Raw genomic sequence first — 16,691 nt, forward strand, 5'->3', positions numbered from 1 at the left:
GATGTGAGGTTAAGTAAGATCTTTAACTTCTTTGAGCTTAGTTTCATCCTTTGTAACAAATATAGAGAATTTTAAGAAGATTAATGAGATGTGTTAGAAAAGGACAAAGTTTCAGTTTTGCAGGATGAAAACCTTCTGGAGATCTAGTATATAGCATAGTGACTATAATTAATATATTTTATTTTATACTTGAAGTTTGCTAAGAGTAGACCTTAAATGTTCTCACCGCTTCTGCCACACGTACACACAAAAGATAACTGTGAGATGATGGGTGTGTTAGTTAGCTTAGTTTTAATTATTTAACAGTGACACTTATGTAAAAACATTGTATACCTTCAATATTTACAGTTTTTACTTGTCAGTTTTAGTTTAATAGAGTTAAAAAAATAAGATCTACACGGAATGTGGTTAATAGAGCATGGCAAAGAAACTCATGGAGTAATTCATGGATTTAACATTTGGAGCTTGGCATTCACCAGCTCCCTGCATGCCAGATAATGCCATAACGACATGTAATTTGGCTGAGGTTTGAATTGTACTGGAAGGTTAATGAGAATGTAGATAAGGAGTCAGTCATTCCCTTAGTGCTGAGAGAGCCTAGACTGGATTGGGGTCCATTTGTCCACAAAGCAATGGGATTTTGCGTTCTGTATTATCACTTAGTTTACATTTTATTATAAAATACATTAACATGGCATTTATAAATTTGGGACTTTTAAATCATCTTGTCAACATTGTGTGACAATTGAATTCAGTTTGCTAACATAACTTTGTTTTTGATCTATCTCAGGGCAACTCAGGCGTTCATGGTTTGCTGGGGCAAGTTCATTGGATAAGGAGCTTTTCATGTGAAATAGCATGGAAAAATGTTTTAGGATAAATTAAGATGAACTTTACCCATAAAAAGCCACAAAATAGTACCATGGTATTTTCCCTCAGGTTAGGTAATGGTACCTTCTTGGACTTTTTATTAGTTAGGACTTAATACCATATTACTCTTTACTGCATATTACCAATAAATCCCAAATAAGAGTGGTCAGGATGTGTGGAGGTTTTACTTCTCTCTCATATCAAGGAAATTGGGAGGTAGGTGGTCTAGGTTTGCATTGCTGCTCCACTCTGTGTGATGTCAGGCTCTTTTTATCTTGCTGCCTCACCATCTACATAAATCAAGGTGACACTTCAGCTAGCACATGGGAAAAGTAAAAAAGAAACAAAATGTGTTTGCTTCAGCCACCTTTTATGGTTTCCTGGAAGTCAGACATAACATTTGCTTACATCTGGTTGGTCTTAACTTAGTCATTTGACCATGTCTATATCTATTGAGTGAGCCTGGTATTTGTAGTCTTAGATGGGCATGTTCATTGTCCCAAATATCTGTGCTTATGGAAGAGGACACGAAAGTTGATTTGAATAGGACACTGTTAATATCAGCACATCCCACAGGATTTATAATATATGAGATGTAGCTGGAGCCCCCTATTATTCTGATATACAGCTTGGGATCCAGTGTTATTTCAAAAATATGGAAGGCACTGATGATTTTGCCAGGGGTTTGATGTAGACATTTTTGACATTGTTGGTAGGAAGGGAAGAAGAAAAGAGTACTGATCCTTTAGCGTTTTCCTGTTAATATCTTTCTTTAATTGACAAACCTTAAAGCTATGCCTTTGTGCATTTTATGAAACATCTGTGCCTGGAGTAAAAAGCCTTTTACCTTTTTGAAAAACCTTTCTCATTTTACCACTCTTTGACATGAGGTAAATGCACACCCATGGCCCAATCCTGGGGGGACCCACGGGTTTCCTGCCACGTTGCTGTGGAATCTGACTGTGATCACCTTTACTTGCTAGGATGTCACACAGCTTCTGCTGTAAGTACTGAGACTCCTGATGGGTTCTGCAGGTCAGGGCAGGCTCCACACAGCCATGGTTGCTAGGTTCCTGAGTTGTATATTGGCTGGTCTCCTGCCATAGTATAAATCCTGGCATAAGTCTTCAGTTGATTCATGATTTAGAATGAAAAGGATGAAATCTAATTTAAATATGAAGAAAATATCTAAGAAACATGAGACATCTCTGAACCCCAGAATCTAAGTGTTTTTCCAGTGGCAGTTATTATTATGGATGAAGTATCACAGCCAGCTCAGATTTATAAAAAATTAGCTTTTTCTTTTTACAAGATTAATCTGTTGGTTGTATTTAGATGTTTGCAATGATATTATGTTTTAGTTAAGTTTCTGCAATTTAGTTTTATATAGGATGTGCCTTATAAATTCCTGCTATATAATTTCTGCTGGTCAAATTTTCCTTTATATTTAAAAATATTTTATTCATTATTAAATATAGTAGTCTGAAGACAAAACAGACAAAATTTAAACATAGGCTAAATAATAATAAATCAACTGCCTCAAATAATATTAGTTGATAGATGATGTTAAACTGAAGGAGAATATATAATGGCAGGATTCAAGATTCTTTCCTTAATCCTGAACTGGTGAATATTTTTTAAATGACCTTGAAGAAGACTATGGATAATACCTTATTATGTTAGTGATTATAAAAAAGCTAAGAGAGCTCTGTAGTCATTGGGTGAAGGGATCAGAATTCTAAAAAATTCTTAACTGAAACAGTGGCCCAAATACATCTAGCAAGATAAAGCATGGCTTACTGAGGCGCATGTAAGAATGTTTTAGAAGTTTTTGTTGACTGTAAGCACAATGTGAGTCAGTTGATGTGACTGCCAAGAAGAGTTAATTGGTTTTTAGTTTGAATTAATAGACATCAAGTGCTTAGAATGTGGGAAAGTGGCCCTCCCACTTGTCTCTCTGTTGGCCACACTATCCTAGGAGAATGGTGATCAGTTTATCTAGTACATTTTAAGAGGGTCATTGCCATTGATAGTGAGTTTCATTTGCTTAATCTTACAGTTTTCAGAGTGCTTTCCTTTTGAATTGAATTTTTATGTCAAAGGACATTATTATTACATATTTTAATTAATTTAGTTTTTTTTTTTTTTTTTTTTTTTTTTTTTTTTTTTTTTTGATAGAGTCTCCCTCTGTCGCCCAGGCTGGAGTGCAGTGGTATGATCTTGGTTTACTGCAACCTCTGCCTCTCGGGTTCAAGCAATTCTCCTGCCTCAGCCTCCTATGTAGCTTGGATTATAGGCAGACGCCACCACAACTGACTAATTTTTGTATCTTTTTTTTTTTTTTAGTAGAGATGGGATTTCACCACATTGACCAGGCTGGTCTTGAACTCCTGACCTCAGGTGATCCACCTGCCTTTGCCTCTCAAAGTTCTGGGATTACAGGCATGAGCCACTACGCCCAGCCTGTTGAGATTTTTTAAAAAGCTATGACAGCAACTCTGCACATCTGTAAACTCAGAACTTATGATCCATTGGATCCAAGTATCCATCATAGTTAGTTTTATTTAACATGCTAATTTTATGGCAAACAAGTGTATCCTTAGGAGAGTACCGAGGATATTGGAGTGAACAGGCAAAATTTATTCTACAAAAGAGAAAACTCATAAATAATGAATTTTTATCTTCAGAGTCTTGAACTGCTGTATTAAAGAATGAAAGTAACAGTCTGTTTTATCTTAGTGTATAGTACCAGAGTTGTATGGAAGCCATATGGAAACTGATTTAAATTTTTATAATTGTTCCAAATTAGAATAGGATTCACTGAGGTTACAAAAGGATGTGTATTTGTGTATGTGTATTAATAGGTCCAATGGAATCTGAAAGACTACTTGCATGGATTTTGTGTAGATTAATGCATTGATTAGAATGTTGAATAGGATGATTACTGTAGTATTTTCTTGGTCTAAGCATTTTTGAAATCCTCAAAATTGAAACGTTTAAAAAGATAGACACAGAGTCAAGGTGAAGTTTTTACCTAAAAGGAGAATTGAAGAAATAGGTGTGTTGTCCAGTCTCCATGTAGGATAGGATTTAAGCTATTCACAGTGCTTCATAACTGTTTTGAGTTTAAAAATGTCCAGAGTTGCTGTTATAGCTTATTTTAAATCTAAATTAATTAAAATTTATAAACGGGTTCTTTCACTTGAAAACTCAAAATAAATAAAGTGCTACATGTTGAAAAATCTCATTTACCTAGTATTTTCTGTCTGTCCAGTTCCCACAGCCATCCTTCTTCCCTCGTTTCTGTCTATATATGGAAGCAAACTCACATACATGTTCTTATTTGCCCATTTTCTTTATGAGTGGTGACTTATTTTAACTGCTGTTTTATAACTTGCTTTCTGCTCTAAGATATTTTTAAATTCTTTAAAATCTGTACATAGAGAACGTTTACATTCTTTTAATGCAATGAATAGTATACCACTGTTTAGATGTAGCATAACTTAGTCTCCCATCTATGAACATTTAGATTGTTTTTCATATTTTTGCTGTTACGAATTATGTGGTAAATAACCTCATACACATGTCATTCTGCACATGTGCAGGTATATCTGTAGTATTCATCCAATCCCAAAGTGGATTTGCTGATTCCAAGAATATCTACATTTAAAATGGCTTTTCATACAGTTCTCATAAATTTTTAAAATGACCTGGAGGAAGACTATGGATAATACCTTATTATGTTATCTTTACTGCCCAAAACGTATCAGTTTTGTCCATTTTTCTGTTGGTTTATTGGTGATGTTCTTATCAATTTCTAGAAACTATATGCTTAGAAATGGACTCTTTGGGTAATGGGTTTTCTTTTCTAGTTAATCTTTTCCTATTTTGCTTATGGTGTTTTTTGCCATGTACAATTTATTTTTTATGCAATTAAATTTATGACGTTTAAATACTTTTAGTAGAGGTTTTTTTAAAAAAGTTTTAGTCTCACAGCAAAATTGAGCTTGAGTGGATGGTAAAGAAATTTCCCATTTATATCCTTCCCTCACACATGCATAGCTTACACTGTTACCAACAGCTGATCCTTTTACTGTTGCCATAGTTTTGCCTTGTCCAGAACATCACATAGTTGGAGTCGTACAGTATGTAGCCTTTTTTACATTGGCTGCTTTTGCATAGCAATATGCATTTAAGGTTCCTCCATGTCTTTTCATGGCTTGATAGCTTATTTCATTATTTGCTAAATAACATTCCATTGTTTGGATGTACCTGAGTTTATTCATTCATCTCCTGAAATTTTGGCAATTATGAAAAAAGCTACTCTAAACATTTGTGTCCAGGTATTTGCGTGGACATAAATTTCCAACTCCTTTGGGTAAGTACCAAGGAGTGTGATTACTGGATCATATGATAGAAGTGTATTAGTTCATAAGAAACCATCAACCTGTTTTGCAAAGTACCTATACCATTTTGCTTTCCCATTAGCAAAGAATGAGAGATTCCTGTGGTCTGCATCCTTGCCAGCATCACGTGTTGTCTGTGTTTGGATTTTGTCCATTCTCGTGGGTTTGTAGTAAATCTCATTATTTTAATTTGCATTTCTCTGATGACATGATGTTAAACATCTTTTATATTGTTTTAACAGCATTCATTGAATAGACCATCATTTACTACTGATTTGAGTTGCTATATAGGTGTTTTATAGTACATTTCTGATTGTATTTCGGTCTATTTCTTGGATCTGTTCCACTGGTTTCTCTGTCTCATGGCATACAGTATGGTTTATCTTGATAATGCCAACAGCTTTTAGAAAACACTGCTTTCTGACAAAAATACCCCCAGTGCTAGATTTTAAGTTGAGTTTTTTTTTCCTACCCCTGTCTTGCCTATGTCAAAATTTAGACTCCTTCTTTATGTTAATAAAGTATCAATTTATTTGCTTTTTGTATGTAATAGTAATATTTGATCCATTTTATGTCTTCAGTGTAACTGTAGTATCTTCTATTCATAAAAATGTTGACTGATACTTGCCCAGGAGTTTCTGGCATGTTTTATGAACTATACCAACTTTGTTGGAGCTTCCAAGAAGATGATTTGCTCAAATCTCCTTTCCTTGATTCATATCCATGAATTTCTACACTGTAATTACCAAAAAGTAACTCATTGTTATAACAGCTGAACTTAAATACTAATCATCTAGAAATTTCAAATAGGGTAGTTTAGAAGAGTTTTTAAAGAACCAAAAGAATGCCTTTGATAAAATAAAATTGAATGAAAAAATACACAGGTTCTAGCTTTTGAACAGTATGTACCTTGTTTATCAAGCCAAGGAGCCAGCACAAATGAGCAGTAAAGTCTACTTCAGTTCATTGTGATTCTTGCATACATTTCCATTGCCATCATTTCACTTGGTTTGCAAGGTGAAGCTCTTCTTGGCAATTTCCAGAGCTTAGTATAAATACGGTGCTCTTAGCTACTTCACTCTTAGCAATTGCTGTTCCATTTCCATTTGGTCCCGTTTGTGAATCATGCTTAGAGAGCTAAAGTCATGAATTTAATTTGCCTTGCTAGTATACACACATACAAAAAGTCCCTGCTTCCATTTTCTTCATATTAAAAAAACGGAGATTGTAATATATTGTTAATGTTCCTGAACCTCAGCTTGGTTTTAGCTTTCTCTAAAATAAGGAGATTAACCTTACTAAAGAAATGGAATGGTCTTCTTTATTCACTGCCCAGGGCAAAATGTTCTCCCCCCATTCCGGGTACAATAGGACACTTTTTTATTTTTAAAATCAGTCTGTTACTCCCAGCAACAGTTTCTTTACAAACTGTCTTATTTGTTAGAGTCCTAAATAGAACCCAGTTTTTGAAAGAGCCTGCCTTCCTTATATTTGAATGGCATTTTAATAAGACTTTTGAACAGATTTATACTTAATTCATGTCAGCCTTCTTTTCGAAGCCAAGTCGTACCAGTTTGTTTAGTCTTTCTAATCCTTTAATCATTTTATTCTCAGCATATTTCCAGATGCTTCACATCCCTCTGTAGATTCCAGAACTGGAATGAGTTTGTTAATAAAGTCTGATCAGGATTGAATGAAATGGAGGATAATTCCTTTGCTGTTTCTTAAGTATTATATTGTTTTTTATTGTTGTTTATAATTTTTGTTTTTTTAAATATTAAAAATTTTTTAAATTATACTTTAAATTCTGGGATACATGTGCAGAACGTGCAGGTTTGTTACATAGTATGCACATGCCATGGTGGTTTGCTGCACCCATCAACCCGTCATCTACATTAGGTATTTCTCCTAATGCTATCCCTCCCCTAGACCTCCACCCTTCAACTTAACGTATTTTGGAATTTGTTGTTTTATCCCCCCAAAACTATGGTGTTTTCTCTCCAGTTAAGCATGAAAGAAAAAAAAAAGGAGACTTCTGCGTTACCTAAGATGGCTTGCTTCTAGTGAAGTACATGCCCCTGTGTGTGTAGTTGTGCAGGGCTTAGAGCCTAGATGGGCTCTGTACTTGGCTTAATGCTCTCTGTTCCTGCTGTCTTGAAATTCTTAATAATTTTTTTACTAAGAAGCTCCGCATTTTTGTTTTGCACTGGGCCCTACAAATTAAACAGCTCACCCTGCTTGTAGTTGATGACTAGAGGACATGATTGGTAAGTCACATTTCATGTCTAATTCACCCTCTGTAATAATTAGGGAAGCTAGACCCAGGGTAAGGACCCCTGGTTGTAAACTTCCCCAATTCTCAGCTTTTCCTCCTTTGTACTCAAAGACCCATTCACTGCCTACCTGCCGCCTCTCTGTTCTCTTTTGGATTTGTCGTCTTTGTTTTCTTATTTTTCCTTCATTTATCTAACCTTGGGTGTTGATGTATGTTTGTTCATGGAATCCAAATTTTGTCATGCAATAGTTGTTCTTTCCAAAGCGATCTTTCTTAGGATCCATTCTGTCTTTTCAGTCTTTCTTCCTTTAGCTCTTGTCCAAGGCATCCATCCCTCACCTCTAAGTTATCTTCTCTACTTTCTCTGTTTAGAACAGCTGGCAATTTTGTGTAATATTAATAGTTAATTTCTTATCCAAATGTCAGATTTTCTCTGTCTATAAAGAAACCAGGATGGCAATCACAAGAATTCTGTATGGTGTAGAAATTTCCATATCAGGATTATTAAGTACATGAAATGACAGAAATGTTTTAAAGTCTAACCTTTAATGGGGGCAGTGGCTCATGCCTGTAATCCCAGCACTTTGGGAGGCCAAGGCTGGCAGATCATTTGAGGTTAGGGGTTTGAGACCAGTCTGGCCAACATGGCGAAACTCCATCTGTACTAAAAATACAAAAATTAGCCAGGTGTGGTGGCAGGCATCATAATCCCAGCTACTCAGGAGGCTGACGCAGGAGAATCCGGGAGGTGAAGGTTGCAGTGTGTTGTGGTTGTACCGCTGCACTCCAGCCTGGATGACAGAGCTTGACTCCATCTCAAATAAAGTCTAACCATTCGTACAGGTAGTAGGATATTTTAGCTTTTATTTTTCTTTATCATAAAGTTAACTCTAGGTGTGAAATCTAATATATATACAGCAGATACAACTTTTAGTCGTCATCATTTTTCATATACTGGCTAATTGATCGCCTTGTTTTTTGTTTTTCCTGTAGCTTAACAAGCAACAGTTGCAGTTACTGAAAGAACGGTTCCAGGCCTTCCTCAATGGGGAAACCCAAATCGTAGCTGATGAAGCATTTTGCAACGCAGTTCGGAGTTATTATGAGGTAAATTTGAAGAGTGTTGTTTTTGGCTTTCTGATGCATTTTAAAAGGTTTTTTATTATTTTTATGAGTTTCCCATTTTAAAGAAGCTCACTGGTCTGACAAGAAGGCTGCTAGTTTGCAACCTTTTTGAAAGCGTTGTCAGTTCTATTTTGCAATTTAAAAGCTCTAATTCCACAGCCTGGTTTTGAGATAAACAGAATTGGAAATTAGTCACATCTTTTGAGGAGAAGTAAACTATTTAGAAAAATCTCCTGGCAGTGATTGATACAGCTGAGTATAGCTATCTTTAGGTACACATGTCTAAATTATCATTTTAAATCTGGATTTCAATAGTAAATTGCTATCTTATGCAATTTTGTTCACTAAGCTTTATAATAATTAAAGCTGGTAACTAATTTCAAGAGGATAAATTGAATTCTCTTTTCTTCCTAGAGATAATGCTACCAATACCATCATGCTATTTCTTCTGATTCTAGCTTGGGACTCATAGAAATTCTCTGTGGATTTCCTATGAGCACCAGTTTTCACACATGGTCATTAACTGCTTTAGTGGGTTGCCCTAGCTCTTAGTTTAGAGAGTTCCTTTTTTGCCTAAGTGTTTCAGAGTCATTTGAGGGATTGAATTCCTTTCATTGTGCAGGTACTCAACACCTTTCAGCCAAAGAAGCATAATATACAAATATATATTAGACTAATAAGCAAGGGAAAATGTGGAGATACAATGGGTCTGAACTTACCTCAGGCAGGAATTTTTTTTGTAAAAATATTAAGTAATTGTATATACAGTTAACTGATTGGATTTGTAATAGTGATGGTATGCATTAGAAGTTAATTATTGCAACTCTAGAGAATTTTACCTTACCCCAAGCCTCAGCTTATTGAATTAAATGAAAGAATGGAAGTTTTGCTGACTAAATATGTATGTGACATAAAGCTAAAGGCAAGAGTGGGTATATTGAACTGGACATTGACTTAGAGTATCTTAACAAGTATAGGAGCCCAAAATTTTAACACATATTGGACCTTAGATTTCACCTTGTAAGAGTCAGAGGAAGATTTCATCATGTAAAATTCAGGATTTGAATCTAACAGTATTAACTGTAAATTTCTACATTTGCCTCATGTACTTTAAACTAAAGAAAAACTAAAAGTCTCTATTTGGGATGAAGGAAAAGTAGCTCAGGGAAGTAATTTGTATAAAATGATATAAAGTTTTTTTTTGTGAAACAGCAGGCTCATATTTGGTTTTGATAAATGCACTGCTGAAGTCAAAGATGATAATGTTATGGAAACTGAAATTGGGTGCGCAGGGGGATGCGGGAATTTTTTGTACTACCATTGTAACTTTTGTGTAAACCTAAAAGTATTTCAAAATAAGTAAGTTTTTAAAAGTAAGCATAATATATGATATGGCCACAGGTTAGAAAAACACACACATTTAAACAGAATACAGATTGAAAAAAAAAAAAAGACACATAAGCTGTGCTAATACAATTATTGTATTTCCAGTGAAGGAGAGAGTATCCCCATTGTGTTCTACATGAGGATTATGTTTTCTTCTGGATATGTTACGTAAATAAAAACTGTAGACAAATTTAGGGTGATCAGGCTTGAAACATACCATGTCTAAGCTGAAGGAGCTGGGGGTGTTTGGCCTGTAGACAGATTAGGTTTGTGGTGTTGTATGCAATCCCAAGAGTAAAACTAGGACTTAATTGGAAACTAAAGTTGGGAAGAGTTCAACCTAATATATCTAGAGTTTGGTTGCAGTGCCCCAAAATAGAATGGACTGGTGAGTATTTCATCACAGCTTGATTCTGATGGTCCTTCACAGTCACCTGGGAAACGTACTGCAGTATGTTTTCAGTTATCTGAAAAGAAATTTTATTTATTTTATTTTAATTTTTGATGTAACTTACTTTTGAGACAAGGTCTTATTCTATCACCCTGACTAGAGTGCAGTGATGTGATCATACTTACTGTAGCCTAGAAATCCTTGACTCAAGTCATGGGCTCTGATTTTATAGTGAAAAATTTTGCACTAGGTTTCCAGTCAGGTCCATCTATGCAAATAAAGGATTCAAACTTGCTTAGTTCCGATTGGTCAACACAACCAATTTCTGATTGGTTGGATACAACTGGGCCCTGATTGGACAGGGTAGGTGAGCTCTGATTAGTGGGTTCAGGTGAGTTCTTAAAGTCCTAAGTTAAACAGAGGTGTGAATTTTCAGGGAACTCAGAATAACATGAATGACTTCTAGTCACCAGATGGCCACTTGACTCAATTTGAGTGTAAACTGAGTTAGCCACGGGATCCATCTTGAAGAACTGGCTCTTTTGAGATCACATCCATTCACAGCTTTGATAATTTTGATTCACACTGTCATACTTGTCTAGATCTTATGACTTCTAGAATATATGTTCCATGAAAGAGCCATTTCTGTTTATCATTGCATCCCCAGTTTAGCACACAAATATATTCAATGAATAATTGTTGAGTGAGTGAATGGGTATTGCAGCAGTTGTTGCTCTCTCTAGAAACTGTATATTTTGGTCTTGTTTTATTCTTATTTTCTCCATAATTCTCTTTTTCTAAAAGTTTCACTTTTGTATTATAATAAAATTTCTTTTGAATATGATTGTTCGTAATTTCATGGTTTTGTGTTTCCTTGAAGATGCTTGAAGCATGGTTAGGCTTTCATGTTCTTTCTAAGCTAGTTATTCTGTGATTCTGTGATCTGTTGTGGCTTCTTACATCATTTGAAATCTGTGTTTTCAGGGATGTTATATATATTGTTTGTTGTATGCAGCTGTTTTCAACTATTAATAATTTTTAAGTGGTGATTTGCTCTCTAATTATGTTTACTATCCTTTAGTTGTGATAGCCATTTCTGACTGTATATAATATATATTATACACAACACATGATGTATAATGTATATTGTACAATATATATGAACAATCCTAATAAATACGTGTTACCAATTAAATTGGAAAGATATCTTCATACTCTTAGTATATATGTGTTCCTAAAATCTATTTGTTATTATTTTTCTCTCTCAGCTTTGTGATTGCTACTTCTTGAATGATTTTTATGAATATCCTTTTCCATCTTGATTGTAGGTCTATATATTCTATGGACAATTAAGAGTCATCTGTCTTCTATTCTTTTTACCTTTTTTTTTTTGGTGAAAAGATATACATATATTTAGAATTAGCCAGCTGGACTCCATTTAGATGATCCCAATTTTATTGGCAACATCCAAAGCATCATAATCAGGAGCCAGTCGAACATACGCCTTTTCTCCATCAGGCTGAATCAGAGTATTGACCTTGGCCACATCAGTGTCATAGAGCTTCTTCACGGCCTGTTTGATCTGGTGCTTGTTGGCTTTAACATCCACGATTAATGCCAAGTATGCTGTTGTCTTTTATCTTTCTGTCTTCTTCATGGCAGACTCAGTGGTCAGTGGAGACTTGATGATAGCATAGTGGTCAAGTTTGTTTCTTCTGAGGATGCTCTTCAGAGGATATTTGGGCTGCCTCCAGAGTTGTAGTGTCTTGGACCACCTGAAGTTGAATGACAGGTGGATCTTCTTTTTTCTGTGGCCGTGGACACCTTTCAATACTGCCTTATTAGCCTTTAAAGCCTGCTCTTTGGATTTGGCTTTGGCTTTAGGAGGGGCAGGAGCTTCCTGCTTCGCCTTCAGTGCCATCTTGTTTCAGGGTCCTGTCTTCTATTCTTATAGTGGTTTTACCTTCAGATATTTGGTTTACTTTAGTACCTGGGATCTTGGTGTAAAACCCAAGATACACTTCTTTTTCTCCACATTATTTGACAAAAATCATTTCTTCTTGGTACATTTTTTTGAAGGAAATAATTTCTTTCAACTAGATTATTGCAGGATTAGTTGTTTTGTTTTTTTTTGTACCTCTATGTGGTATTTTCTTGGATGGGTGTTGTCTGTGTGTGTCTATGTCAGTTATAATTAATATTCACTATGAATACTGTTCAACATGTTACATAAAAGCCTATGATGAGGAATGATACTGATTTTTATGTAATAAAATTTATATCACATTTTTAATAAGATGCCTTAAGTATTATAAGTAACAAGAATAATAAATATGTTTGTGAAATTTTATCAATATTTCTTTTCATGCAGTTGGCATAATAAGAAAACAAAAAAGACCCAAATATCTAAGCCACCTAACTGGGGAGACATGATGGTAGAGGGAAGGACCAGAATAGGAAGAGAAGAAAGAAATGGCAGGCAGCATACCTAACTACCAAATGTTGTTTAATTCTGCTGCTGTACTTTCATCATTTTTGTTAATTGAAGGGTTTTTTTTTTTCTCTTCACTTTATTTTTTCTTTAAGCATCTCATTGTCTAAAGGAAGTCCTAATATGGACAAAAATTCTACAAGTGTTTTCTCTTTGTTTTTGGCCTTTTTTTTTTTTTTTTGGTTTTGGTGTATTCCTTTTTCAATTTAGGAAACTTCAGCTGACTCTGCAGATGGGTAAACATAGGTTTATGGCAATTTGTTGCTTTCCAAGCTGTTCTTCCCATCAGATAGTTGCTTCCGTTTCACAGAACTCGGGGATTTTATCCAAACGTAACAAATGACAATGTGATTTATAGTGGACATGTGGAAAAGTAAATGGTCTTTCTCTTGAAGATATCCAAAATACAGCGTACAGTTCCTTCCTAGCTGCTTTCAGCATAATACAAACTTTCAAGTTCTGCTATCATATAAAATATGGATGATAGATCTTTTTTTTAAATTTTTTGTGACTTGGCTTTGTTCACGACTTTCAGAAAGGTTGTATAGTTTTCTCATTGTTTTCATTTGTTTATGTTCTATCTTGGCTCCAAAGAATGAATGAGAGAGAGGTATTTAATCTTTTAAAAGTTATCAAAGAAGTATTAAAGTAAACCTTGTTGCTACCACCCCCACCACGTCTTGTTGTTCAGATTTCCTGCTTTATAATGGGACAAATGAGCATTCCTTCAATAAATAAATTATTTTCAATATTTTTATTATGAAATTTGGGGAAAAGTACTTATTTTTATTCCAAAAATTTATTTCTAATTCTGGCCTTTTTTTGCAAAATGTCTTGAATTTTGAAATTAAGGAATTTTCTACTTTGATATTAAGAACACTTTTTAATAGAAGTAATATATGTTTATGTTGGAGAATTTAAGAAATATTTAAGAAATGTTTTTGTTATCCTAAAACTGCTCTAAAATAGTATATTATATAAAGAGAGAAAGAAAGAAATACCACCAATATAATTTCAATAGTTGCAGACAACTTTTAACAGTTTGGTGTTTCTGTTTTGTATGCATAAAAACTGGAATCTGTTTTATATGACATGAGCATTCTTTAACATCAAATATTCTCTCTAAACATGGTTTTAAGTAAATGCATAATAGACCATTGTATGCTGGTATCTAAATATTATTTACTATCCTTATTGTTAGACACTTATGTTTTCATTTGTTAATATTAAAAAGTAAATGCTGAAATAGTTCATATTCTTAAATTTATTATCTGTGATACATTTCTGTAAGTAGAATTAGTCGGTGATAGGTGCTGAGGATTGTTTAAATTCTTTATACAGATTACCAAATTGCTCTCAAGCAAAGTAGTAACAGTTTTTTCTACCTTAACTATAGACGAGTGCTGTTTTTCCTTGCACACTTAGTATTATCATAAAATAAATGCCAACTGTTAGGTTTCTTTGTTTTTATTTTACTATTAGTGAAGTTTATTGTTTCTATATTGGTCATTCATATTTCTTTGTGAATTAATCTGTTCATGTCCTGTGTCCCATTTACATGTTCGTTTTCTTAATACTGATTCATATACGCATTCTTTATACTCTAAGAAGATGCTTAACTCTCTGTTATGATGTGATTATTTTCTTCATTTTGTTTTTTGTATTTTGCATTTTTTGTAAGTTTTTTACATCGATATTCACTCATTTTCTGTTCTCTTAGAATGAAAGATATTCACATTTCACGTAGAGAGTAGCTTCACTCTATTTTCTTTGGATTCTATTGTCATAATTATAAATCATTGGCGACAGTGGTTTACATTATACTTCCCTCTGCTGATTATCCTCTTCATTCCAGTTACCAATCCTCTGGGATTAGTACCTCTGTGACTTAGGTTCTACTCAAGAGCTGACGATCTTGGTGCAACTTATGCCATTGCTGTGGAACCATTTCTCTATCTGTAGAAGGTGAAAGATGGGACTAATATCCAGAATATACAAGAAGCTCAAAGGACTCAACAGTAAAAAAAAACAAATAATGCCATTAAAAGTGGGCAAAGGGCATAAATAGACATTTCCCCAAACAAGACATGTAAATGACCAAGAGGTATATGACAGAATCAAAACCACAATGAAACATCCTCCTACCTCAGTTGGAATGGCTATTATTAAACAAACAATAGCAGATATTGGCAAGTATGTGGAGAAAAAGGATTTCTTATATACTCTTGATGGGAATGTAAACTAGTACAACTTCTATAGAAAACAGTATGGAGATTCCTCAAAAAATTAAAAGTACACATACCATAAGATTCAGCAATCCCTTACTTGGTATTTATCCAAAGGAAATTAAAACAGTATATCTAAAGGATACCTGCATTGTCATGTTTATTGTGGCATTATTCACAGTAGCAAAGATACGGAATCGGCATAACTGTCTATCAACAGATAAATGGATGAAGAAAATGTGGTATATATACACAATAGAATACTATTGACCACAAAAAAAAATGAAGTCTATCATCTGCAGCAGCATAGACTGAACTGGAGGTCATTGTGTTAAGTGAAATAAGCCAGACACAGAAGGACAAATACAACATGATTTCCTTCATATGTAGTATCTAAAAAGTTGATCACATGGAGGTAGCAGGTAGAATGATAGATACCTGAGTCTAGGAAGAGTGGGTGTTGGGTAAGGGGCAAAGAGAGGTTGGGTAATGGATACAAACATACAGTTAGAAAGGGTAAGTTCTAATGTTTGATAGCAGAGAAGGGTGCCTATAGTTAATAACAATGTGTTTTCAAAACAGAAGAGAGATGACTTGTAATATAATAAATACTTGGGCAATAGACATCCTAAATACCCTGAAGTGATCATTACAAATGTAAGAAAATTATCATTCGTGTTGCCTTATGCCTATAACAGAATATCACAAGTACTCCATAAATGTGTACAAATATAACGTATCAAAAGTTAAATATAAAATAAAATGGAAAGAAACAGAGCTCCTTCCAGTTGCACAAGTGTTTGAATGTTAATTTGTATCTTTGTACTTCTCCCTCCCTTTATCCTGTGTTCTTGCAGTCCCCCAAAATTTAAAGAACATGTAAAGGAGCATGACTTGATACTTTAGTTTCAGGACAAATCTTCAGGTCATCATTTTTTAATCTTTATACACATTCTTACTTTCTTCCCAAGGAATTTGGGAATATCTGCTCCAATTTTCCACCACCAGCCATCATGTTGGTATTACTTATTTTTACTTATCTCCCTTCTTCCCCTAACATTATACCTCAACTCTTCATATTTACTTAAAAATAATTGCAGTTGTTTATGGGTTTCTTTGTAGAAACTAACAGCCTTTTAAGGCTTTTTAAATTTTATGTAATTACCTAACTTTTTTTAGCCTTGATAGGTATATTGTGTTGCTTGGTCTAGTTTGTAAACTAGAGAGAGAGAGTAGCTGGGAAGATTGACAGTTAAATATTTTGATGAAAATTTTTGTCATTTTACTTTGGAATAGAAAAATTTACTTTTCATACTTCAAGGGATGTTTGACCTGTCAAAATACCTATTAAACTTTGCAATAATGCTGTGGAAAAGGCCTATTTTTTGTAGTGAGTTGGTGATCACTAAGTAAACCAAGATTGGCAGCCTATGGCAAGAGGAGATAAAAAATGTCAACACATTCATAGATGAAATCCATAACCAGTAATGAGAAGTGAGATTCTAAATTTGCACTGAGCTCT

General features: G+C 34.3%; 1 protein-coding gene across 9 annotated transcripts in view; it reads left to right on the forward strand.

The window, feature by feature from the left end:
• The window catches only part of CADPS2 (calcium dependent secretion activator 2), a 577,926-nt gene that overhangs the window by 133,212 nt on the left and 428,023 nt on the right, over positions 1–16,691 (forward strand). For all 9 annotated transcript variants that reach the window (XM_074379141.1, XM_039472830.2, XM_074379140.1 and 6 more), the window contains exon 2: positions 8,545–8,658. In XM_074379141.1, the coding sequence (XP_074235242.1) occupies positions 8,545–8,658 (114 nt within the window). The remainder of the gene's footprint in view (positions 1–8,544; positions 8,659–16,691) is intronic.

Source organism: Saimiri boliviensis, chromosome 10 (assembly GCF_048565385.1).
Source record: "Saimiri boliviensis isolate mSaiBol1 chromosome 10, mSaiBol1.pri, whole genome shotgun sequence".
Classification (NCBI taxonomy): domain Eukaryota; kingdom Metazoa; phylum Chordata; class Mammalia; order Primates; family Cebidae; genus Saimiri; species Saimiri boliviensis.